The sequence below is a fragment of the Canis aureus genome, chromosome 22 (genome assembly GCF_053574225.1).
Source record: "Canis aureus isolate CA01 chromosome 22, VMU_Caureus_v.1.0, whole genome shotgun sequence".
Taxonomy (NCBI): Eukaryota; Metazoa; Chordata; class Mammalia; order Carnivora; family Canidae; genus Canis; species Canis aureus.
This window is the reverse complement of record NC_135632.1, coordinates 21,806,313-21,830,999: the sequence shown is the minus strand read 5'-3', so window position 1 is coordinate 21,830,999 and position 24,687 is coordinate 21,806,313. Positions and strand designations below refer to the sequence as shown.

The 24,687-nt window shown below is 48.1% G+C and overlaps 1 protein-coding gene across 2 annotated transcripts in view; it reads right to left on the bottom strand.

Moving 5' to 3' along the window:
- The window catches only part of SLCO2A1 (solute carrier organic anion transporter family member 2A1), an 80,850-nt gene that overhangs the window by 35,658 nt on the left and 20,505 nt on the right, over positions 1-24,687 (bottom strand). For both annotated transcript variants that reach the window (XM_077865088.1, XM_077865087.1), the window contains exons 2-3: positions 8,175-8,312; positions 2,418-2,580 (exon numbers count right to left, since the gene is read on the bottom strand). In XM_077865088.1, coding sequence (XP_077721214.1) covers positions 2,418-2,580; positions 8,175-8,312 — 301 coding nt within the window. The remainder of the gene's footprint in view (positions 1-2,417; positions 2,581-8,174; positions 8,313-24,687) is intronic.

The following is a 24,687-nucleotide window of genomic DNA, read 5'->3' as shown; positions in this document are numbered from 1 at the left end:
TGGATGGGGAGAGTGTGACTATGAAGGAATTGCATGATGGATGTGTTGGGAGTGATGGAACTGTTCTATATCCTGATTGTGGTGTTTATCCAAATCTATAGATGTGTTCAAATTTATAGGACTGTGTTTCACCCCCAACAAAAAGTCAATTTTGTTCTCTAATAATTTTTTAAGTGTTTCAATATAAGGATAACTAGGAATGTATAACTTCCAAACCAGTAGAAGAAAAAAAAATAAGACTAAAGAAATAAGACCTAACACTAGAAGGAAGAAAAGTATACAGATATGCAATGAGCTTATTAAGCACACCAACTACAGGTGAGTGGCCACCTCCTGTTAGGGAGGAAGTGATGAGCCAAGAGGAAGTTAATATCTTCTTTCTTTCTTTTAAAAAAACTTTAAAAAAAATCTTTATTTAAATTCAATTTAGTCAACATACAGTTTATTATTAGTTTGAGGGGTAGAATCTAGTGATTCATCACGTGCATATAACACCCAGTGCTAAAAAAAAAAAAAAACACCCAGTGCTCATTACATTAAGTGCCCTTCTTAATGCCATCACTCAGTTATTCCATCCCCCCACCCACCTCTCCTCCAGCAACCTTTAGTTTGTTTCCTAGAGCTAAGAGTCCTTTATGGTTTGCCTCCCTCTCTGATTTCATCTTATTTTATTTTTCCCTCCCTTCCCCTATGACTCTTTGTTTTGTTTCTTAAATTTCACATACGAGTGAAATCATATGGTATTTGTCTTTCTCTGACTTATCTCACTTAGCATAATGCCCTTGTCTTATTCCTTTTTTTAAAAAAGGTATCTGGCAACCCAAGTATCCATCAACAGGTGAGTGGATACATAAAATGTGCCATATCCATACAATGGTATATTATTCAGCCACAAAGAAGTGAAATTCAGATACATGTTACAATATGGATGATCTTTGAAAACATGATGCAATGTGAAATAAGCTAGATACAAAAGGACACATACTGTATGATTCCACTTAAATGAAATATCTAGAATGGGCAAATTTATAGACACAGAAGGAAGATTAGAGATAACCAGAGGCTGGGGAGGGAATAATGGGGAGTGATTGCTTAACGGGTAGTGTCTGCTTGGTGTTAATGGAAAAATTCTGGAAATAGTGGTGATAATTGCACAGTATCATGAATATAATGAATACCACTGAATTGTATACTTCCATGAGTTAAGATGGCAACTTTTATGTTTTATGTATACTTTACCACATTAAAAAAATAACATAATCGGGGCACCTCAGTGGCTCAGTGAGTTAAGTGTCCAACTCTTGATCTCAGCTCAGGTCTTGATCTCAGGGTTATGAGTTCAAGCTCCATGTAGGGCTCCATCCCTACTTAAGTAGTGTGGAGCCTACTTAAACACACACACACATACACACACACACACACACGCACACAAACCAAAAGTTAATATACCAAAACCACTGTACACCTTAATTGGGTAAGCTACACATATAGTATGTGAATTATGTCTCAATAAATCTGTTTAAAGAGAAAAGAAAAAATAAAAGAAGTATCTGAAGGAAAACAGATATATCTTAATGATCAGTACGTGTTTGTTGTATTTTTTCTTTACTTTGCTATATTTTGATTTTTTCATATTAAAAAAATAAAACAATTTTTAAAGAAAAGGGAACTCTCACCAGGCAATATTGTGTTATTTAATTCCTTGTTTATTACTTAGGTAAAATCGTCATACATCTCTCTCTACCACAGGGCATGTCACTAAGAACAAGGGACTCTGTGCTACAGGAGGACCATTTGCGTAAGAATGAGGAGACCTGGGTCTGTTTCTCCCTAACTGACTGGTGCCCCTGGGAAAGTTACTGGACAACTTTGAGTGCCAAGTTCTCATCTTAGACCTTTTCTCTTCCTTTCACAGGTGTCCAGGAGAATCAAATGAGATCACAGTTTAAGTGCACTGTAACCTAAAGAATGATGGATGAATGTACAAATGTCAGGAAGTATTAAACACAGGATTAAACATGCAGAAAATCCACAGATCTCATCGTGGGCAATGCTTTTGACCCTCTGCCAAGCCCATCACAGGCACTGCTCGGAGGCATCCCCACTTGTGTGCACTGGATCATTCCTTGCATGAAGCACAGGGAATTATAGGGAATCACAGGGGGAGGTGAGCCACCAGCTGCATGCTCCGACCTCAGCAAGCCAGGGCTGCTCCAAAGCTCTGCATAATTCCACACGTTTTCACTTTCAGATATGCTTCGAGGAGAAGCAAAACAATAAAAGCCAACGACACTTTCTGGTAAGAGAACATAGCATAGCCTGGAGTGGTAGCCACTGCCCCAGAAGCATCCCCACCAACTTTGGTGAGATGCCCATTCTTTCCTTATGCCCTTGAAGCAGGAGTTGAGGCCACTTACCAACGCTGGCCAAGGTGTACTGGTAGGGCTCTGACAGGAAGTGTGGGAGGGTGAGGATGAAGGCACCCGAAGCTAGGAGGAGACCCCCAATGCCAATCAGCCGTGGACGGTGCACCCGGCTGCCAAAGTAGCTGACAAAGATGATGAGGATGGCATTGCTGATCTGCAGAGAGAGCAGAGGGGCCGAGTGAGACCAGAAACTTTGTCCCTACTCACCCACAGAGGAGACCTGACTATACCTGCTCCAGGAAAAGCAGAGAGGCAAGAGGCCGCCCACTGTCAGCCTTGCCCAGACAGCCTCACCGTGGGCCCAAGATGTGCTGTTTCCGTCCTCCCCTATGTCAGAATCCCTTCCCAGTCTCAGCCTCCTGGACCAGACAAAGGGAAGTATCTAGAAACCGTGAAAAGCTCATAGCCTCAATTTCAAACATCTTAGGTCCAAACCTTTTGGGGCAAAGTCCAAGGAAGCCTAGGAACATCACATGCTCTCTAACTAAATGCCCTAAGGATGCCGCCTGGTAGTCAGGATAACCACCAAGCAATGGGTACTATCTCATTTCATCAAGCAACAGCTCTCTTTTTATGACAACACTGGGACTCAAAATAGTAGGGAACTTGCCCTTGCTATGAGGCTAGGAGGCAGCTGGAATGGGGAATGCCTGGGTTTAAAGCACCCAGTCTTAACTGGACTGGTCTACTGCCTCTTGGAGAAGCGGGTCTCTGCCCCAGCAGCTCTGCTCCTGACCTGCCCGTTAGGCTTCCTTCCACTCCTGGCAGTGAGGGAGGAGGACTAAGCCACCCCTAAGTTCCTTTTCTGGCTGCAAACATCAGTAACTCTGTGTCCTTGGTGCTCCCTGGGAGGCCTGGTCTCTGAGCCCCACCCTGTGCCAGGGGAGGGAACTGGAGGCCCACCCTAGGGAGCAAGGTCCAAAATGATAAAACGGGGTGTTGGCAGATCTTCTGACTACAACTCCTCCAAAGAGATGATCCTCTGCCCCAGAATGTAAGCTCATCTGGACTGGAGGAGCCCTGGATGTCAGTACCCACAGCCCTGCCCTGTCCACAACATAGCCTCCTTCCGGCTGGAAAAGCAACTGCCCTGTCTCAGGAAACAGGAACCAAAGTCTTGGTATGTGGTTCTCATCAAGATCATCAACTGGCCAATCCTCAGTTTTCTTCTTACTTGATCTCTAGGCACCATGTGATTCAGGTGGCCATTCCTTCCTTCCTGAAATACTTCTTTTACTGAGTTTCTCAGTTTCTTCATTTTCTTCCCCTGATGGCTTCTTCTCCATTTCCTTGGATGGTTCCTCCTCACCTCCCTGAACTCTCAACTCTCATAGCTCACTCCCTGAACCTCCACTCTTCTCTTGGTGAGCTCATCCGGTCCCATGGCTTTACATGCTGTGTGTGTGCTTCTAATTCTCACAGGCTTAGCACACCCAAACCTCATGTCTCATCTTCCCCTCAAAAACCTGGCCGCCCCACCCCAGTCCTCATCTCAATGGCACCTGCATCCTACCAATCAGTGGCTCAAGCGAAACACCTGAGCACCATCCCTGACTGCTCTTTCACACTCACATGCAGCCATCAGCAATCCCACCAACTGGACCTTCAGCAGCCACCTGGAAGCTGCTTCTCTCTACCTTTATCGCTATCTCCTAGTCTAAGCAACCACCATATGCTATCTGAACTATTATGGTAGCCTCCATCCTGGGCTCCTTGCCTCCACTCTTGCCTCCCAGTAGCCTATTCACCCAGCAGACAGAGTCAGACAGAGTGGTCAAGTCAGACCATGTTCCCTCCGTTTAAACCCCAAACAATAAAGGGCAAAGTCTGTCCCAGAGCCTCCCAAGCCCTCTAGAGCCTGCACCCCTTCTCTGTGAAGGCTCTGATCTGTGCTCCTCCACCTTCTCCTTCCCTTCATCCCAGCTGCTCTGCCTCTAGCTGTTCTCCTAACTCACACACATACCCTCCTCTGAGCCTTTGTACTTGCTGCTCCTTCCCTCATCTGTCCACAGGACTCCCTTGACATCTAACCTACTTTAAACCTCTGCTCAGATGGTAACTTCTTACTAAGGGCTTCTCTGAGAAATAAGGAGGTAAAGTGGGTGAAACGAGTGAAGGTGCTCAAAAGGTACAAACTTCAGTTATAAATAAGCAAGTACTGGGATATAATGCCAAGCATGGTGACTATAGTTAAACAACACCATGGGACCGGATGAGCTCACCAAGAGAAGTTGTAACCATGTGAGGTGCTGGATGTAGACTTATTGTGGTGGTCATTTTGCAATACATACAAAGGCCCAAACATTATGTTGTATACCTAAAACTAATATCATGTTAAGTGTCAATTATATCTCAATAAAAAAAGGAGTTAGGTAAAACTTACATTTATAACAATTAAATACCACTTAAAACTTTAGTTATATATTTTTTTTAAAGATTTTATTTATTTATTCATGATAGTCACAGAGAGAGAGAGAGAGAGGCAGAGACACAGGCAGAGGGAGAAGCAGGCTCCATGCACCGGGAGCCCGATGTGGGATTCGATCCCGGGTCTCCAGGATCGCGCCCTGGGCCAAAGGCAGGCGCCAAACCGCTGCGCCACCCAGGGATCCCACTTTAGTTATATTTAAATATATTTTAAAATACAACCACTATTCTCCTCCGTGGCTTTATTTTTCTTCATAGCATTTGTTGTAACCCAATCTACCAAGTTTTATTTATTTAAATAAATAAATTAAATAATTAATATTGTTTATTTATATAAACAAATGTCATATTTATCATTAGAATGATATATGAACAGAGATGTTTATCTGTCTGTTCATTCCTGCTCCCTGCACCTAGAGCAATATTTGACACATAGGTGGTATTCATTAAATATTTGTTGACTAAGTAAATGAATGAACAAATGATTGGCTTTTTCAAGAGGACACAATTGCCCAGAAGATCCCTCCTTTGTGGAAAAGAGTAATATGGTTTATAATATATACAAAAAGAGGGTGTGAGGGGGTGTAGGGAGGCAGCCTAGCCTGATCCAGGAGATTCTGAAACCCGTACCTGGAAGTAAAGCTTTATTCTTATGCTTCTTAGAGCTCATCTCCCTCATGTTTTTATTTCTCCAGCATTTTTTCAAGAACTGATTATAAGTGTCAGACTATGTCTGCTAGGCTAACTGAAGCTGACTTTAAAAGGTCTGGGTGAGGGATGACAGAGCACCCCAAAGGCCAAGGAGGCCTGGGGTGCCCAGGCCCCATGCATCTGGGCTGGCCCTTCCAGCATTCCCAGGGCATGCACTCATTTTTTTTGGAAGAAAGTGGGACCTCCACACCTGTTATAGCTGATGCTGGCTTAAGTCTTTGGTCCCCAAACTTTTCTTCAGCAGTGGAGTCCCTTTGCAAAAAGTTTTTCCATAATGTACTATACTATAATACAATATAATATATCATTGTATATATATAAATAAAGCTGTTCTAGCTGAGGAGAGGAGGGCCTCCACAGTCCACACCTCACCCCCTCAGCGGCCCCTACAACAGCTCTGTAGACTTTCTGTTAGATTATTGGAAAGTCTGTTACCAAGCCCTGTTGTAACACATCCCTGCCCATCAGGGTCCCAAACCCAGGGGGCCCCAGGGCAAACTGGTGGGAGACATTCAGGCTGGGGCCTCCAGGGCTCCCTCTGATTTTGTCTGCTCAGACCTGGCCTTTAGCAGTGGGTAGGAGAAGCGGCTGCTTCACAGACCAAGATGCCCATGTCTTCTCCCATAAGCCAAGTTCCTGGTCTTGCCGTTGGCCTTTTGTGCCCAGCCCTCCTCTCCCCTTCACTCACCCATCAGTCTGGAAAGCTCTGAGACTGGGCAGCCTGATACTAATCTGACACTGATTAATAGTGTGCCTAGAACACCATGTTGAGGAGGATTCAGAGTCTGGACTTAGCATGAAAGAGGACTCTGACTACTGATGCCTGCCAGGGTCTTGGGATAGGACTGCAGTGACACAAATGCCAGAGAGGCTGTCTTCCCTCCATGAGTGAGGACAACATGTGCCAGGCGTATTGTTAAAGTCCTAGGCCAACATGAAGAAGGTGCATTCCATGTGATGGGTGCTGTGATCAGCGCTGTGTGGGAGCTCGCAGCGCTGCAGGAGCACAACCCACGTGGAGAGGTAGACCGGTCACCGGTGGCACCAGGAAGCCAAAACACGGGTGTGCACACACACATGCATACACACTAAAACACACAGACACAGATGCAGGCAGAGTAAGCAGTGGCTCTGGGAGGGAGTTCAGAGGACAGGGTCTGAGGCCAGTAGAGCTGACTGATGGGCCACAGGGCTGCATGTGGGCAGGTATGCGGGTGCCCCAGGTGTGGGAGACAGCCCACGATGCAGGAATACGTGCAGAGAGGGGAGGCAAGAGAGATTCTTCTGGCGATGTGTTTGGAGGAGAGCATTTGGAGCAGAGCAGGGCTGTGGACAAGGGAGCAGGGAGGATTGGTCGAAGAGGCGGTTGGGGGTTCAGAGAGGCCATGAGACAGACCCAGGCTCAGATGCTGGCTGCACTGTGTGCGTGTACGTGGCCAGCCTGGATGGGGCACTTAGGCTTTAGATGCAAGTTTCCTCCTCTGGATAACACGGCTAGGCAGAGACATCCCCACTCCTAGGACTGAAAGGGGGATCTGGCACAGGGCAGAGGTTCCTGAGGGCACTGCTGTGTAGGCCATCGAGGGCAAAGGAGTGAAGGGCAAAGAGCACTTCCAGCTGGGAGCAGGATGGAGGACAGGGAAACTGAAAGGTAGTGGCTGAGGGTGGTGCCAGGAGGCAACCCACCTTCTTTTGCGGCTCCGTCTTAGAAGCTGCCCTGGTGGGGGCCAGGCTCTGGATTACCATATCAGCCTGAATTCCACTAAGTCAAGGGAAGATCTAATTTTGCTCTGGGAGGGGGAGGCCACTGCCTCCACCCCAGAACGGTGGGCCTTGTGGAAAGAGAAGAGAGAAGCCAGGCCAGGGAGACCTGCCTCCTTACCCGGAGCCACTGGTGTTGCAGCCACAATGGAGGGGGCTCTGCTGCCTCCTTGGCCTCTTCCTCCCTGGTTTCCAGTGACTCCTAGCTAGCCCTGTCCTCTGACCTCCCATTCCCGATCTCTGAGGCCACCCCACCTTCCTCTGACCTTGATGAGCAGTCACGGAGGGACATGTGAAACCCACGTTGCTGACAGGTCACAGAGATCTGACCTTGTTTGGGAGTCAGGGCCATTGAGCAGCTCTGGCTGCTGTGATCCTCATAAGACAGGAGCCACCAGGCCTGGGGCCACTTCTCCACCTGCATCCCTGAGACTCATCACCAATCCCCCTCCAGAAACTGAGGATGAGTAGAGGCCACGTACACTTGTGGGCGGCCACACAACTCAATTAGAGAGACCCAGGGTTTGGAGGCAGATGGCCCTGCATACCTGGGGCGAGCTGCTGCACACCCTCAGCCGTGGTGCCCTCATCCATCAGGTGGGAAGGAGTAGAGCACCTGCTCACAGGGCTGCTGTGACTAGGCCCCAAGGTCAGGCGCTGCCAGAGGCTCTTGGCTCAGAGTCGAGTGCAGGGAAGCCTCAGGCAATGTAGCTAGTAGTCCCTAGAACACATTCCCCATGTGCACAGCCTGGGTCCCCGTTCCCCTGCCCCTCCTAGAGCCCCTAACCAGACCCTGTGATGGGGGGTGGTGCGCAAGTGAAGTCTGAGGGACCAGAACCTCCTGCTTACCTCATTCAAGCTGGAGATGAGACCTGAGGAGGAACTGGAGAGGCCAAAGCGCTTCTCGATGGTGGTGAGGCTGCTCTTGAAGTAGGCGCTGTACAGGAGCTGGCACAGCTGCAGGAGGCCATGGCAGAGCACGAACACCTGGGGGAAGACACGCCGGCTGGTGAGGCCCCTGGACGGGAGCCCTGCCTATGACCTTGGCCTTCCGCTGTGGGACCTCCGTGGCAGGAGGTCCACAGCCTGGCCTGTTTCCTCGCCTGTTACTTGGGAACACCTCCCTCATGGGATGGTCCTGAGGGTGAAACCGTACCACGGCCACACCGGGGCTCTCCCCCATGGCCTCGCTCGGTGCTGTCCCCCATTGCCTTCATGCCCGCCACTCCTATCACCGTCAGCATAAATGGTGCCACAAAACCACAGGGCTGGAGAAGCGCCCCCAAGGCAAAGGCCTGACTCTTCAGCCCCACACCCGGGGCACTCAGCACCTTGATTTGCTCTCTCACTGTACCACTGTGCCCTCCCTCCTGTGTCCTGGGAGGCCTGGAGGCTACTCTCCAACTGGTCCCGGTTACTCCCAGGGGCATGACACACCCCAAGTCACATTGCTTCACTCTTCTTGACCTGTCCTCCACTTCCCTCTCCACCATCAACACCTATTCTCCGAGGCTCACCTCTAAGGCACCACAATGGGCTCTTAAGCTACCCGGTTTGAGTGGGTATCCCCCAGCTTGTCATCACCTCTTATTGGGGGTCCTGGATGGGTGATGGGGCCCTGGGGAAGGCCCCAGGGCATTGTCTCTGCATCCTACCCCACCCCATATGCCTGTCCTGTGGGTATGAGTAAACATGAATGTGAGGTTTGGGTTGATGGGACAGATACAGCTGGGAGGGTGGACAGTGGTTTGTAACATCTGTAGTTGGCTCCAGGCTGAGCGCTGGGATTTCCTGGGTTCTCAGCTGGTGGGTTGGGCCAGAGCAGGCTCAGCACCAGAAGTCCCACATCCCCTGTAAGGTGCCCCTTTCTGGAGATTGCACTTTTCCTTCAGGGATGGGCGGGGCGCCCTGATGTTTCACAGGCTGCCAAAGTTCTTTCCTTAATTGAAGGGCTGGCATCTTAGGACAGCAACTGGGACTCCACCTTCATTTCCGTTTCCTCACACAGCCAAGCCCACCCTCCGTGCAGGGGCCCCTCTCCAGGCTGTGGGCCAGAGCTGACATTCCCTCTCCTACCTGCTAGGGCAGAGCCTTCATGAGGCCAGCCTGGGGCTTCTGACAGGGCCCGTCACTGGCTGCCACCCACGCACCATGCTCACGGTCTCCAAATCTGAGGAGGCCATTACAGCCACAAAATCACATGCCTCTCCAAATTGTCTCCTGTCTGAGCCCGCGGCCACCCAGCTCCTCACCAGGGACAGAAGGAAGTAGAGGTAGCACGCCCTCCCTGTGTCCCTAGGGAGCCTTTGCTCTGCTTTGCTTCATACATCAGAATTCTTAAGATTTCATGATAAAGGTGTTTTTGAAAGCAGTCTAAGGGCTTTTACAAACAGGGAACTGAAGTCCAGAGAGGGGGATCCAAAGTGCCTGCCTAGCATACTGCATGCAGCTGGCCCATTGGGCTTATGTGCCAGGCCCTTGAGATGCCTGGGGTGAACCAGTTTGGGGCCTGTCTCTCACTTCACAGTGCAACCTTAGCCAGTTCCCGCCCTCTTGGGCCCTTATTTCCCTGTGAGGTAATTGGGCTAAATTGGTGGTTCTTAACTCAGTTTTGATCCATAATCACCTGGTAGGAGGTGGTGGTGCCTTTGAAATATAGAAGTCAGGCCCAAACCCAGGCCTCCTGAAATAAATTGGTGGAAGCCCCCTGATTTCTCCTTGGTGCCTCTCCTACTTGACGTGCTCTCTGTGTGCCAGTCATGCCCTGCCCCAGGCTCACCTCTCACCCTGGATTACTGCAGCAATCTCTCACGAGCCTCCTGCCTGCCCCCTAAAAGCCCTCCATCCCACCACCCCAGAGACAACTTTCTCAAACTCAAATGTGAGCAGGCTATCCCCAAATTAACACCGCTCACTGGCCCCCTCACTTCCTATAAGATAAAAGCCAATGCCCTTGGCATGATATTTAAGATGCTACAGATCCCAGACCTTGCGTGCCTCTGGATCCATGCCCTGCTGTGACTGACGTATTTTATGAAGATGGCTAAACCAGTATCTCCCATCCCACATGCATCTCTTCCACTGTGACAATGACATTCCTTCTCATCAAGAGGTGGAGTCTCCCTCCCCTTCAATCAGGGCTGATCTTTGTTACTTCCTTCTAATGAAGAGAATGAAGCAGAAGTGATGCTATGTGGCCTCTGAAGATGAGTCCTGACACTGATAGAGGATCCGATTAGCTTCTTCCCCCTTGGGACCCTTAGAAGCCAGACCTCACATTGTAAGGAAGTCCAATCTTCCCTGCTCATGGAGCGGTCACGTATTGCTGTTCCCGCCAACTCCAGCTAAAGTTTCAATCTGCAACCAGCATCAACTGCCAGACATATTACTGAAAGAGCCTTCGGAGGATTCCAGCCCCAGCCTTCATGCCAAATGGGGCAGAAATGAGCTATCCCACCAAGCCTTATATAGATGGCAGATCTGTGAACAAACCGAATGCTGGCATTGTTTGAAGCACAAAGTTTTTGGTTGCTTTGCAATGCAGCACTAGATTGCTTGTAACACCTGCTGCCACAACCTTGCCCTTCAAACTTCACCGAGGTCAAACTACTCAAGTTTCCCACAGCACACATTCATTATCTGTGTCTCTGCTCACAATCTGGACAGAATTATCTCCCCCTTCTTGTCTGGAAAACTAATTCTTGGCATGTCTTGCCCAGCGTGGGGCTCAGTTATGTGTCTAGTTCAAAGTTGCTTCTAAAAACCCCAGTACCCTGTTGCTGCAGAGGCCTCTTGATGGCTTGGCACATGGCTGGCATTAGAGGGAACACCCAGCAGGTGTGAGGGCTGTCATAGCAGCCTGAGAGAGTACGAGGTCTGGACCAAACAATGGGCAGTGGGGATGCAGGGAGGTACCTGTAGAGGTTGAACTGATACGGCTGTCACCGATTCAAGGTGGAAGAAAAGGGGCAGAGTTTCCAGCCTCAGGGCCAGGAAGGGAGCAAGGCAATGTGTGGGAGACAGGGGCTCCAGGTGGGGGGCTGTATACAGAGGGGGAGGACAGGAGTTCAGTTTTAGAACACCCGAGTTTCTGCTCATAAAGCTCAGAAAAGACCAGTCTCCCTCTAGCCAAATTAGTAATGAATTAATAGGCGTGACTAACCTCTACCAAATTCCCCAGCAGTCTCATGAGAGGAAGGTGAGGACAGTGGGAGAAAAAAATCTGTCTCATGTCTTTCCTGAAAGGTATGCCTTTGTTCTTTTTCCAGTAAATACAGAAATCCCCCGTTTTTTCCCCCTTGATACTAGATAGCAGACTCCACCTAGAGCCGGCCGGCACCTTTTCACATCCTATGCCCCCTCACAGAGCCAACTTCATCACCAGCTTTTGGCCACTGCAGCCCTGCAGGTCTGGGTGCTTTATGGGTATCCTGATAAAAGTGCTGGCATATATGCAGGCCTCTCATTCCAATGGATTTAGCAGATGGAGAAGAATGAGAAGATACATGGCTGCAGGGAAGGGAGTGCCAGCAAGGGAAAGATGTAGATGGATGGTTCCAGCAGAGCCTTCTGGCCAGGACCACCCTGAGCTTATGCAGACTGGACCCTGGGACCACCACCCAGGCTGCTTGACCTTACCAAGAACCCACTCCATGGCCAGCATGAGATGAAGCACCAAACACTTGATACTTGCAAGAGAAATAGAACATAGGGTTTAAGAAACCATGTGGATGCCCTGGTGGGAGAAGGAAGAAGTTTGCTAGTTGAATTGCCATCACCCTCCACCATCCTTTAGACAACACGGTGCTACGGGTTTGGACAGTTTGGATTCAGAGTCAAACCAGTGTACGTTTCAATCTTGACTCTGCAAGGAATGGCATGACCCTTGGCTCCTTATCTTACCTCTCTGATAGCAGCTTCCCTGCTACGAAATAGGAACTCTGATGATTGCTGTTCATGGGGCTGTTGGGAAGCATCCACAGAGGCATGTTTAAGCACCTGGCACCCCCCTGGGCCACAGCGAGTGTCACACATATGAGGGATATTCAGTAAGTGGAGATTTCTCCCACTGCCTCACTTGCCCAAGTAACTGAGCCTCTCTGTTGCTTTCCATCCTCCTGCAGCATGAGAACTCTAGAGCAGAATTTCCCACAAGGTGCCCTGCAGAACACTATTCACTCGAGATGCTTGGAGTTGAAAGCATTCTCAGGAGGAAAAAGTGTGGAAAATTGTGCTTACTATCATCCTGCCTCTTGAATATTCACAAATCATTTAGCATATTAAAGACTCTGAGAGGGATCCCTGGGTGGCGCAGCGGTTTGGCGCCTGCCTTTGGCCCAGGGCGCGATCCTGGAGACCCGGGATCGAATCCCACATCAGGTTCCCAGTGCATGGAGCCTGCTTCTCCCTCTGCCTGTGTCTCTGCCTTTCTCTCTCTCTCTCTCTGTGTGTGTGTGTGTGTGTGACTATCATAAATAAATAAAAATTAAAAAAAAAAAAGACTCTGAGAAAAGTCTTCGGTAAAAAACTGCTTAACTGTTTTATCCAACTTTCTCCATACTTCTCCAACCATGGATGCCCCTCCCACCACATACACTTTAACACACACACACACACACACGTGTGTGTGTGTGTATATATAAATATATATATATTTGTATAACAGGTACTAGCACTTTGCAAAATATACTTTAAGGAAGATCCCATGTCCCTTTTAGAAAGTGGCTTACAGTAGAATCAGCCTTGTGATTTCTTCACAAAACAAAAATAAAATAAAGACATATTATATGGGCCATATTATTGTTCTTAAAATAGCAAACCATGATTTTCTATCCCCTCACTCGGCTTTTATTCTTCTTCATGGTGCTTCCTGCTTCCTAAAATTATATCATTCTCGTTTATCAGCACCTTCCCCCACCAGAGACTGCACGGAGGAATGATGATGAATGGTTTTTAGGGTGCCACTTCCCCATTGCCTGGGACGATGTCTGGTCTGTAGCTGGGCTCACTTGTTGTCAGGTAAATGAATGTGTCTTTAAACACTCTTAACTCATGAGTCCTTGCTCCAGGAACTTGTCCATCAGAGCAGCCATTCAGGAAGCTGCAGGTTCATTCCAATGGTCTGTCCTCAGTGATGGATGAATCCAAACCTTCAGTCCTCCCCTAGGTCAGTCCACAGGCCACAAAGGTCACAAGGCACAAAGCTGCATGTGTCTGTTCCCCTGCCCCTCTCATTTACTTGGCTCAATGCTAAATGATTGTTGGTTATTTCTAAACCCAAATAAAAAAGTTCAACATTTGCATTGGTCTGAAGGGGCTTTCTGGGGTGGTAGAAATATTTTATATCTTGATTGTGGCAGTATTTACACAGGTGTATACATCTGTCAAAACTCATCAATCAATCTGAATACTTGATTATATGTAAGCTATCTTTCAATAGAGTTGATTTAAGGGAAACTAATTTTTAAATAGACTTGCAACCATGAAAGGATTCAAAATAGTGTTCTGAGGCTTTTGAAAGGAATTCCACAGTTTTGTTTTTTAGGGGGAGGAAGGAGGGGCAGAGGGGGATAGGGAGGGAGGGAGAGAGAGAGGAGAGAGAGAGAGAATCTCAAGCAGGTTCCACATCCAGCATGGAAACCAACACAGGGCTCGATCCCAGGACCCTGAGATCATGACTTGAGCTGAAATCAAGAGTTGGACACTTAACCAACTGAGCCCTCCAGGTGCCCCATTTTGTTTTATTAATATTATGAGCACTGGCAGTGTCATTGGAATACATTTATTTATCCAAGGAGCCCACTTTGAAAGGGTCAGAAGCCATGTAAATGGCTAAGTTTGTGTGGTGTGCCAATATAAACAGCTAGTGTGTAAAACTGTACATGTCTTTAGGCACATCTTGTAGAAGGAAGCTCGAGGAAAAGGCTAAGGCAGGGGATGGCAGGGTTTGGCAGGCAGGAAGCTCTAAGACCCAAATGCTTACACCCATAGCTTCATTCCTCCTCTCAACCCTAACAAACATGAAGAGGAAGCTTGGAGAGGAGGCAACTGGGGAAACTGGGGTGGTCATGAAGATCTTTCTCCTAATGAAGAGAACTCTTTTTGCTACCTGTGCCAAAGAGCTGCTAAAGGCTGATGAGATGCTGCGATGCCAAGTGAAGGTTCAGAGTGGGGCCCGGGGCTCCAGCCAAGCTTGAAGATGTAAGTAATACAGCCATAAAGGGTGAACCAGAAGGACAAGGAGGGAAACCTCTGCAGCTCAGGATGAGTGAGACAGGGTCAAAGTACAGCCAAGACGTGGTATCCTTTATCTGTTCATTACCCTCTTTTCCAAACTAAGTGTTAGGGCTATGATCTGAGGCATCCACTCATTTATTATAGGGACATTGGGTAGAAGTTCTAAAATGTGTAAGAAATTGCTACCTGTTTGATCACTGACTCTGCTGTCAACCACTTCTGATTTTGTCCACATATATTCTGGGGAAGGCAAAACTCTAAATTCACTTGATGCCTGACGTCCACAAGGATGGGATATCTCTGAGATAATTTAGTACACTGAGGGAGCCTAAGAGTGGGAAGAAAACCATCAGGAGCAGGAAGTGGGGCCTGATTGAGACATAGGCTGTGACCTCCCAGTTTGAACAACTGCTTTGCTCCACAAGTGGCAGCTGCCAGCAATCTAAATGGAACTATTTTTTGGAAGAAGGATGGAAGGAAGGGAGGTGGAGGTGGGAGGGAGGGAGGAAGGGAGGGGAGAGAAGAAATAGAGGGAAGGAGGAAAGGAAAACCAGGATGACGGAGGGAGGGAGGGAGGAGAAAGAAAAGAAGAGCATAGTAAGACCTTATTTTCACTTTCGCCAGCAATTTGGGGAGAGTTCAGGGGTGTGCTGAGGGCCACTCTACAGTTCTCTGAGTTAGGGAGGAGACCCCACGGTGCCACTTGCTTTTTTGTTCTTCCAACATCTGGGAGTCAAAATCTGACCCCAGAGTCCATTCTGTTGCTCCCATCTCTATGCTGGAGCCCCAGACAGGCTCACACATCTCTCAGGAAGCACCAGAACTGCACAGCCATGCTGACAACCCAATGGGGTTTGAGCAACACTAGGCAATCAGAAACCCCTTTTCACAGTCAGCTGGAATCTCTCCTATGTAATCATAAATCCATTTACATTTCTTTTCTCTTTTTCACTTTCCCCCTTCATTTTGAATCAATGTATTATGTGCATATGTTTTAAAAAATCAAGTAACACAGAAGGGCTTAGAATGCCGAGGCCCAGGCCTGCACTCAGCTCAAGCCCACCACCAGTGCAGCACCTCAGGGACAGCCACCTCTGGGTTTAGCTTTTCCAAGGATTATCTCCACACGTATCAAAATAACACGCTTGTTCTGCAGTTTCCTGATTTGTCACTTTAGACTGCAAGCCATTATAGGGGAGAACTTGTATCACTTGTTCTCGCATCTCCCACCCCTCTCCCTGTTCCTCCCAACTTGTAATGGTTCTATGCATATTTGCGTTAATACTGGATCACTTCACTCTGTGACAAACCAGCTGGGAGCCAGAAGGAACAGGGCCTCCCTTCCCAGTGCATACCCATGCTAGCTGATGGTTCCTCAGCTCAAGGAGAAGGTTATCTACGCTTCCCAGGGGTAAAGGGATTGCTCTATAACCCCTTGGGGTTCAGCCCCACTTCTCATTTCTGTCTCTGCCACATCTCCTTGTTCTAAATCTGTTGCTCTCTAGGGCCATGCCCAGTCCACTGGCTACCCACACTGTAGGCCCCATGCATGCACGCCCATGAGAGTGGTCCTTCCTTGGTCCTTCGACATTCCCAACTACCTCCATCTTGCTAAAATTATTGCAACTATTCATCCATTCATAATCTCTTTCCCTTTTCTCCTCTTTTTTCTGTGACTGGCTTTCACCATTCTTTCATTCATTACTCTCATTATAATGAGGGTGATGGAGATGAGGGGAGAAAAATGTGTGCAGTCTGCCATCTTGAATCATAAACCCAATGTCTTTCCTGATGCTAGTCTAGCAAACAAAGTGATAATTCCATGCCCACTTTTCTAATGGGGAAAAGAATAGTATACACTTGTCAGTCAGTGGACTAAGTAGTCAAACCAAAACGTGTACTCAGGTCTTTCTCTACAACTCTCTTCCATGACCTCCCTACTACACTCATCCATTCTGAAACCTCATTTATTTGACCAGAATCTTCCAAAGTGGTTGGTGTGTCTCCAACAGAAGGCAGATGGCCAGAGACCAGTGCTGGCTCTGAGTGTTGCCCATCTCCACTTGTATATGTGTCTTTCAGTGTCTCTACCCTCATAGCCCATTGTCAGTCCTGGCCGGCAGTTCACCACATGGGAAAGACCTAGGAGGTGAGACTCTGGCCAAAAGAGGCCATAGTGCAAATGCAGACAAAGAAGGCCACCCAGAAGGGTAACTCCTGGCTGTTTCCTGGGGACTTGAGAGATGTAGACATCTGAAAGGGGAGGAGGATGTCTGGGTTAGTTCCTCTGAGGCCCACCTGAGAGGCCCCTCAGAGCTGGATGGGAGACAGGGATCTTTTTCCCTGTCTTGACAAAAGAAAGATAAGGAAGCAAAGCAAGGACTCAGATGTGAAAGGCCCCCTTCGCCAATTGGCTTGCTTACCCCTTCTATACCTTCTCCAGGGTGTGGCTTTGGATCTAAACCATGGTCCCGTGGCCCCAAAGGGGAATGTCTCTTTCAAGAAGTGATTCAGGAAATCAAATTTTTTCCCATTCAGGAAGAATGTCTGAACAAGATAAAGCTCAGAGATTCAAAACAGTCAGTGTTGGGACAAAGTTGGTGGTATTTGTAGTGGCAATAATAAAAGGTATCTTTAGTATTATTATGAACTGGAAAAAGCCTCTGATATGACAGGGTCCTGGGAGCCCTTGGAAGTATAAAAATCAAGATAGTCTAAAAAAACAAAAAACAAAACAAAACAAACAATAAAAACCCCATGATTTCCACTACAGCTTCTTTCTTCCTTAAGAGGGAAGTAGCCAGGCTGGAGAATTCAACTGGAGTCTTGCCTGGGAGAGGAGACCAGTCAAGCCAGGCCCCTGACCAGTTTCTCCAGTGCTCCCTTGCCAGCCTCTACTGTCCACAGAGAAGCCTTACTGTATAGCAGGGTGTTTCTAATATAACCGAGAAAGGCCTGTGAGAGCTGCTTCAGGGAGGATGGAGGCACAGCGGAGGCCAGGAGGCCACAGGAAACCACAGCAGGCACAGAGGAGCATCACGTCTAAGTGGACCCTCTCCCATTTTCAAACTGCCTGGTGGGTCCTGGCTCCCAGAGGTGGGAACCAGGTCCCCGGTGAATTGAATTAGATAAGATCTTCTGGCTACTTTTTGGTTTAGTCTATTCAGCTTAGATAAAAATCTCACCTGAAGGCCTCTATGTAAGATAAAATTAGAATGGATACTGAAAGTCCCAACCTGCATAATTCTTTTAGTTTTTGTTACTATTTTGTGTTTTGTATTTAATATTATTATGAGTTGGAAAAGGCCTTTGATAAAGCCAGAGTCCTAGGGGCCTTGCAAGTATATAGGTCAAAACCATCTTGCCATTGTGGCATCCTTGTCTGAAGGGACACAGGGCACAGAAAAGGAGGTATGTGAGCCCTCTAGCTCATAACACTGGTGATCCACAAACACTTTGGACTGTGGTTGTTTAGGTTTTTTTCCTGTCTGATGCTCAACTCCACGGAGGGAGAAGGCAGGTGGCTGAATTGATCTGATAGCATTTGTGAGGGAAGATAAAATGAAGAAGAGTGGGTAAGAGACTGCCTGGGATGATAAGGACCTGCAGCCTGGGCTTTAGAAATCATAGATTAAAAAGAAAAGTCTAGAAGAGATGAAACATGAGCATATGAGACTACATTAATTTATCAGATTAGCTAGGAGCATGGTACTCAAGGGTTCTCAGAAAAATAAAAACTTTGAAACAAGCCTATCATTGACATCTATGTGAATATATGTCCAAATTCTTCCCCAGAAATTATTTTTTTTAATATAGAAAAGCTTGGGATGTCTGAGTAGCTCAGCGGTTGAGCATCTACCTTTGGCTCAAGTCGCGATCCTGGGGTCCTGGGATCAGGTCCCACATGGGGCTCCCTACAGGGAGCTTCTCCCTCTGCCTATGTCTTTGCCTCTCTCTGTGTCTCTCATGAATAAATAAGTAAAATCTTGAAAGAAAGAAAGAAAGAAAGAAAGAAAGAAAGAAAGAAAGAGAAAGAGAGAGAGAGAGAGAAAGAGAAAGAGAAGAAAAGAAAAGAAAAGAAAAGAAAAGAAAAGAAAAGAAAAGAAAAGAAAAAAAAAGAAAAGAAAAGAAAAGAAAAGCTTTCCTTCATGGAATACAAGTGCCATTTGTCTTCTTCAGAGGTTGGCACACGAGTTATTTGTTAGATTGACATAAGGCACCATTAGGGAAACTGCTTTGAATCCGCTTATGGCAGGAAAAGAACATTCAGGCTGTATTAACAAGGAGGCTTCACCACATTTTATATTCTTCCTATTTTTTGTAGTAACAAGATAAGTTGTTAATATTTTCCCCTCACTTCCCTGAAGGGTTTGAAGATTAAACCCTCAAGGAAGAGGAAGCTAGTTTTTCAGAGAGAGAGAGAAAAAGGGGGGACCGGGGATACGGTATCAGAAGAGCTCAGCACCCTGAGAGCTGATCCCCAGGAAGCTGGCCAGGAGGAAGGCTGGCTTGTGGCCATGGGGAAGCTCCAAGGGGCTATTTTCTTCACATCATTTTGTTTATTTATTTTGTCTTTCCCCATTTGTCAGCCTTGGTCACCCTGTATCTTTTGCATCTGGCTATCTGGCACATAATAAATGTCCAACAAATATTTGCTTCATTAAGTTAATCTTCCTACGACCCTGAAAGGTAGGTATGATTCCTTTTGTTTATGGATGAGGAAATGGAAGGTCAGGGAAGCTTACACAATTGTCTCATATTACAAAGCTGGTGAATGATAGCAGCCATTTGACACCAAATCAGGCCATCATCCTGCTGCCCAATTTTATGAGAATTTGGGGGAAGGAGGCATCCCCAAAATTGTTTGTATCAAGACTGACAGCTATTGGGGCACCTGGGTGACTCAGTCGGTTAAGAGTCTGACTGCTGATTTCAGCGGCTCAGGTCATGATTTCAGGGTCATGAGATTCAGTCCCATGTCGCGTCGGGCTCCTTGTTCTGCTTGGGGTTCTCTCCCTCTGCCCCTCCCCCATCATGAGTGCTCTCTCTCAAATAAATAAATCTTTTTAAAAAGGGGAGGGGGCACCTGGTGGCTCGTCAGTTAAGTGTCTGCCATTGGCTCTGGTCATAATCCCAGAGTCTTGGGATCAAGCCCCAAATCAGGCTCCCTGCTCAATGGGGAGTTTGCTTCTCTCTCTGACCCTTACCCCACTCCTGCGCTCTCCTTCAAATCAATCAATCAATCAATTCATCAATCTTAAAAAAAAAAAAAAAGATTACTGGCTATATAATTGCCAATCCAGTGGCCTCCAAAGGTGGCTTTACCTAAGTTCTGCAGCATTCGACACATTTGGTTTCCCTCACCTTTATGATGTTACTTGCCATCCCAGTGCTCTTGCTTTCTGCCCCTCTGTCCCTTCTTAGAAATGCATGGGGGAGCCCTTTTCTGGCTCCCCACCTGATGAGGATGTTCTCCATCTTCGGCCCCTTTGTTCATCTTCCTACACATGCTGGCCCTGGGCACCCCACACACCCCTGCACAGGCCCACCCTGGACTCACACTGAAGCCTCCTGCTGCCACTGGAGGGTAGACGCCCCTCCTCCAGCCTGGGCCATGCAGTGAACTGCATTCCACACATTGCAGCTTTGACTCTCTGCCAGTATCTGAAATTCATGCCCCAAACCATGATCTTACCCTGCATCGTCTCCTCTTCTCAGTTTCAGTTCTTGCCCTGGGACTTCAACCTCCAAACCAAGACTCAGATCCACACCCTGCTCTCCAGCTCCACCACCACCCTCTATCCAGTCACTGTCAGATCCCACCTGGCCATGGTCACAGGTTCCCACCCTTCTCCTAAACCCACTCCTTCCTCCTTCCAATCTGTTGGTTGGCCAGTAGTAATCTTCTAAGAAACTTTAAGTATAACATTCACACAAAAAAGGCATAAGTCACAGAGTGTGCCTTGATAAAATTTCAGAAACTGAGGACCCTTAAGGAACCAGTATCCAGATCAAAGAACAGAACGTGCCTTGGTTCCCAGAAGCCCCTTGTGCCCTTCTCAGCCACTCTCCACCTCCAGGGGAATGACTCTCCTGACTTCTAGTGGCACAGGTTAGGCTGCCTGTTTTGTACTTTATGAAAATACAATCACGTACTATGTCAGTATGATCTTCTGAAAATGGAGATCAGAGCCTGTCATGACCCTGTAAAAACCCTTCCAGCAGATTCCCACCAGCTCAGATTAGAAACAAGTGAAGTGCCCCAGCCTCCAGGGTCCTCCCTCTTCTAGCCCTGTGCACCTTCTCTCCCTGTGTTACCCACCACCGAGCCTTTGGGGGGTGGGGGCCACTCATTCTCCCTGGGGGCTCTTTACTCCTGTCTCCTCCCCTGGTTAGCTTCTCCGGTGGCAAAGAATGTCCCTCCTGTTACACACTGTCCATTGTTCATTCGGGGCACTGAGCTCAGGCTGCAATTACAATCACCTGGAGTACTTTGGGCCTTTTGGCAATCCTGGCACCTTGCATGTATACCTGTCACCAGCCAGCAGAGTAGGGGAAGGAACTGGCCACAGAAGCCAGGCTGCTACTTGATGAGAAGAGGCGATGGCTTGGCCAGTGCTTGATAAGGAATAAATCAATGCGAAGGAATGCATTTCAGTGAATGGCACCACTGGTTCCCGGGGTGCCCATAAGGCATAAGTAAGTGGAATTGAAATGATGCAGAGGGATTGTAAATTCCTTGCACAAATGCATATTTTTTTCCCTCCTATTGTACCTGTTTCTCTCTCAAAAAAGTTCTGGAGGCCGGTAAGTTGCTTAGCAAGCCCTTATAACTTCTTCCACTTTCCTTAGGGTTTCACCCTGGACCAGCTCCCTATCAGAGCTCCCAAGCATCTCCATTTGTAGAAATGAAAGCTTGGACCCATCTTTGCCTCTTGACCCTGCCAAGTGTGGTAGCAGACCAGAGACTGGAGGCTTGCCCTGAGCGGCGAGGAGGGAGCAGTGTGTGAGTCTTTGAGCATGACTTGGGCCAGCGTGTGAAGCCTAAGAAGGTTTGGTGGAAATGAGTGGGTATTCTGGCAGGATAAGGAAGGAGCCCTTGCCCAGGGAAACCCCCTCTGCAGGCAGCTCGTCCCCACGCACTACCCGCTGAGACCATCCTACAGCCTCCCTCGTAGGCTGCCGAGTTCCTGATAAACCACAGCATGCTCAGCCCATCAAAGCCACATTGGAGGACTGAGAACAAAGTATCAAGAACCTACAAGAGAGTCAAACATAGCAGGTGCTTGAGAGAAGGGTGAGCGGCTGCCCAGCCTGAGAAGCCAAGGCACTGACATGTATGTGTGGCTGCCCATTGGCCCAGACCCAGCTGGTGCTGGGTGTTCCTTGTCAGCACTCTCCCGCCTGCTGCTCTGGTGTCACGGTGCCTCCTGAGGCTACTGCAGAAGCACACATGCACACATGCACACACATGCACTGGACAGGCATGCTCAGGCCGCCACTCCCATCACGTGCACTCACACAGGTGGGGACTCCCCTACAACAGGCCTGTCAGTGGCAGAGACATGCTTTCCTGCATGGGAACAGTGTCACACCCCATTCTGATCACCTGGGCATTCCCCTGCATGCTGAGGGACCCAGAATTTACAGCCTCGGGTTGTTGTCACAGACACCCACAGCCTTCCAAGATCCCATCACTCTAAAAGAGATGCAGCCCCCCTTAAAACTTGGCACCAGATGGAGCAGGCCCTTGGCAGCCAGGATAAGATGTTTGGGGGGCAGAGAGGGAGGAAACACAACCTGCAACAGAGTGAATTGATAGTTCCTACATAGGAAAATCACCACACTTCTGTAGTTATTCTGTCTCTCTGTTCTTCTGGTGGCAGGTGGAAGGATGGCAGGAGGAAAGGACTCTTGGTTTCAGACTCGAATCTCTCTGTCCCATCAGATACCTCAAGGGGATAAAATGTCTTCCCTAAGTGCTAAGTCATGACCATGATTCCAGATTTTTCCACTTGACCTCCTGGAGATCTTAAGAGGGGCATGTAACCTGGTAGTCTGTTTCCCCACTGATCCATGAGAGTGAAAATATCAAAGATATGGACCCAAAGGACTACACCACCTAAAGTGCTGGTCCTCCAACACTCTTTGTTATGATCCTCATAACTGATCTCACGTCTCTCTACACCCAACTCCCTCTGCCTCTGAAACTCACAGTAAAATGCTAAGGACATTCTCTACCACCTATGCTGCCCCCCCCCCCCCCCGCCGCCTCCTTGCTAGGGATGATGGGTTTAACTGTGTCCTTGGATTGTGTAAGGGTCAAAGCCCTAACTCCTGATACCTGTGAATGTGACCTTACTTGGAAATAGGCTCTTCAAAGATGTAATCAAGTTAAGGTGAGGTCAGACAGGAATAGGGCGGGCCTTCATTCAATGACTGCTATCCTTATGGGAAGAAGAAGAAATTGGATATAGAGATACACAAGACAATGGAGGCACAGAACAGACTGATGTGTCTACAAGCCAAAGAATACCAAGGACTTCTGTCAATCACTAGAAGTACAGGGGACATGCCCTAAGCTCAGTGATAGACTCCTGTCCCCCTGGCCCAGCTGGCCTCAGCTGACCCTTGCAGAAACCTGTTTCACCTTCCCTAGGCCACCACATTTCCCCCTCCAGCTCCAGGGAGAGTCTTCTCACTTGTTTTCCAGGTGCCTGAGAAAGCAGGTTGCTTTATTTTTTAATTTCTGAGTCCCTCCAAATTCACCCAGCTATGTCCTTAATTCCTCTATTACTCACTTATTGGCCACTATGGACGAACAAGTAACAGCCAAGGCCTCCTGTACTGGGCACCCATTTCCTGCCTCACCCCTATTCCCATCCTTGGTCTGTCTTGCCTTTAGGCTCTGCTCCCTTACACTGAGTGTCTCCTTACTCATTTTCAGGTGCCTCTGCCTTCTATCCACAGCTGGAGGGTCCATGAGAATTCTCCCCAAATACGCAGACCTTTTTTCCATGTGAGCCAATAGACATGGGAAGCCCATGCAAAATGCGGGGAGGGATTCCTTCTCTCCTCCAGCTGAATCTGTGTCCCCTTGTGCCTTTTAAAGCTGTTACATAGAATGACTTGTCTTCCTGACTGATGGCCAATTCTCACAAGTATCAGAGAATCCGTCTACATTTTGCCACAGGCCAGAGAATGGTATCTACTCACCATTTTTTCTAGATCCTATAAAGGATGCAGCTCCATATTGACTTGCTTTTCCAGCCTTTTCCTTTTCCAGACTCACCATGAACCTGTGCCTGCCAGCATGCACACCTGTAGGAGGCCTCCTTCCTTTGCGTGGCTGGCTTTGGGAGGCAGCAGCAGTGCACTGCACTGCACTTGTGTCTCTTCCTTAAACACACCTCTCCTCATGTGGGTTCTGCCCCCCAGACATGCTGTTCTCAGCCTAGCACACTCTCCTGTACCCTGCCCTCCCTTGACTCCTTGTCGGCCTAACTCTGATTTCCCCATCAAGCTCTGTTTGAACATCACTTTAATGCCATCACACGTGTGATGCCAGGGCAGTCACGGTTATATGGGAAGGGGTGGGGGGGGGGTTGGTCACTCCTAAAGACCTCCCTTAGCTCAAAACACACACAAGAGCTACCCTTCACTGAATGTGGATCTCCCTATGATGACTGAAACAGCGCCTCCCTCTGACAAAGGGGCAGAAACACTTTATGATTCCTTTGGCCTGCCAGCTCAGATAGATTTTATTGGGGGCTATGAGTGTGTGTGTGTGGGGGGGGGTGGGCATTGTTAGTTTTGCCCAGAGGGAACATTAAAAATACTATGATAAGCAGATATTTATTGAATAGCATCATGGGCCAAGCATATTCCAGGGGTGACCAAGGGCCAAGCAGAGCCAGACCCCTTTGGGGGCAGTTTGGTAATAAGATGAGGCATATGTATACAATAGTAGTAACTACTCTCAAGGCGATAGGGCAGATGCTAGAGCAGCCATACAGATAATGGTGCCACGGGCACTCAGAATATGAGAAGGTAAGGAAGAGGGCCCTGGAGAAAATGAGATCAGAGCTGGGTTTTTAAGGACAAGAATGTCAGAATGCAGAGAGGA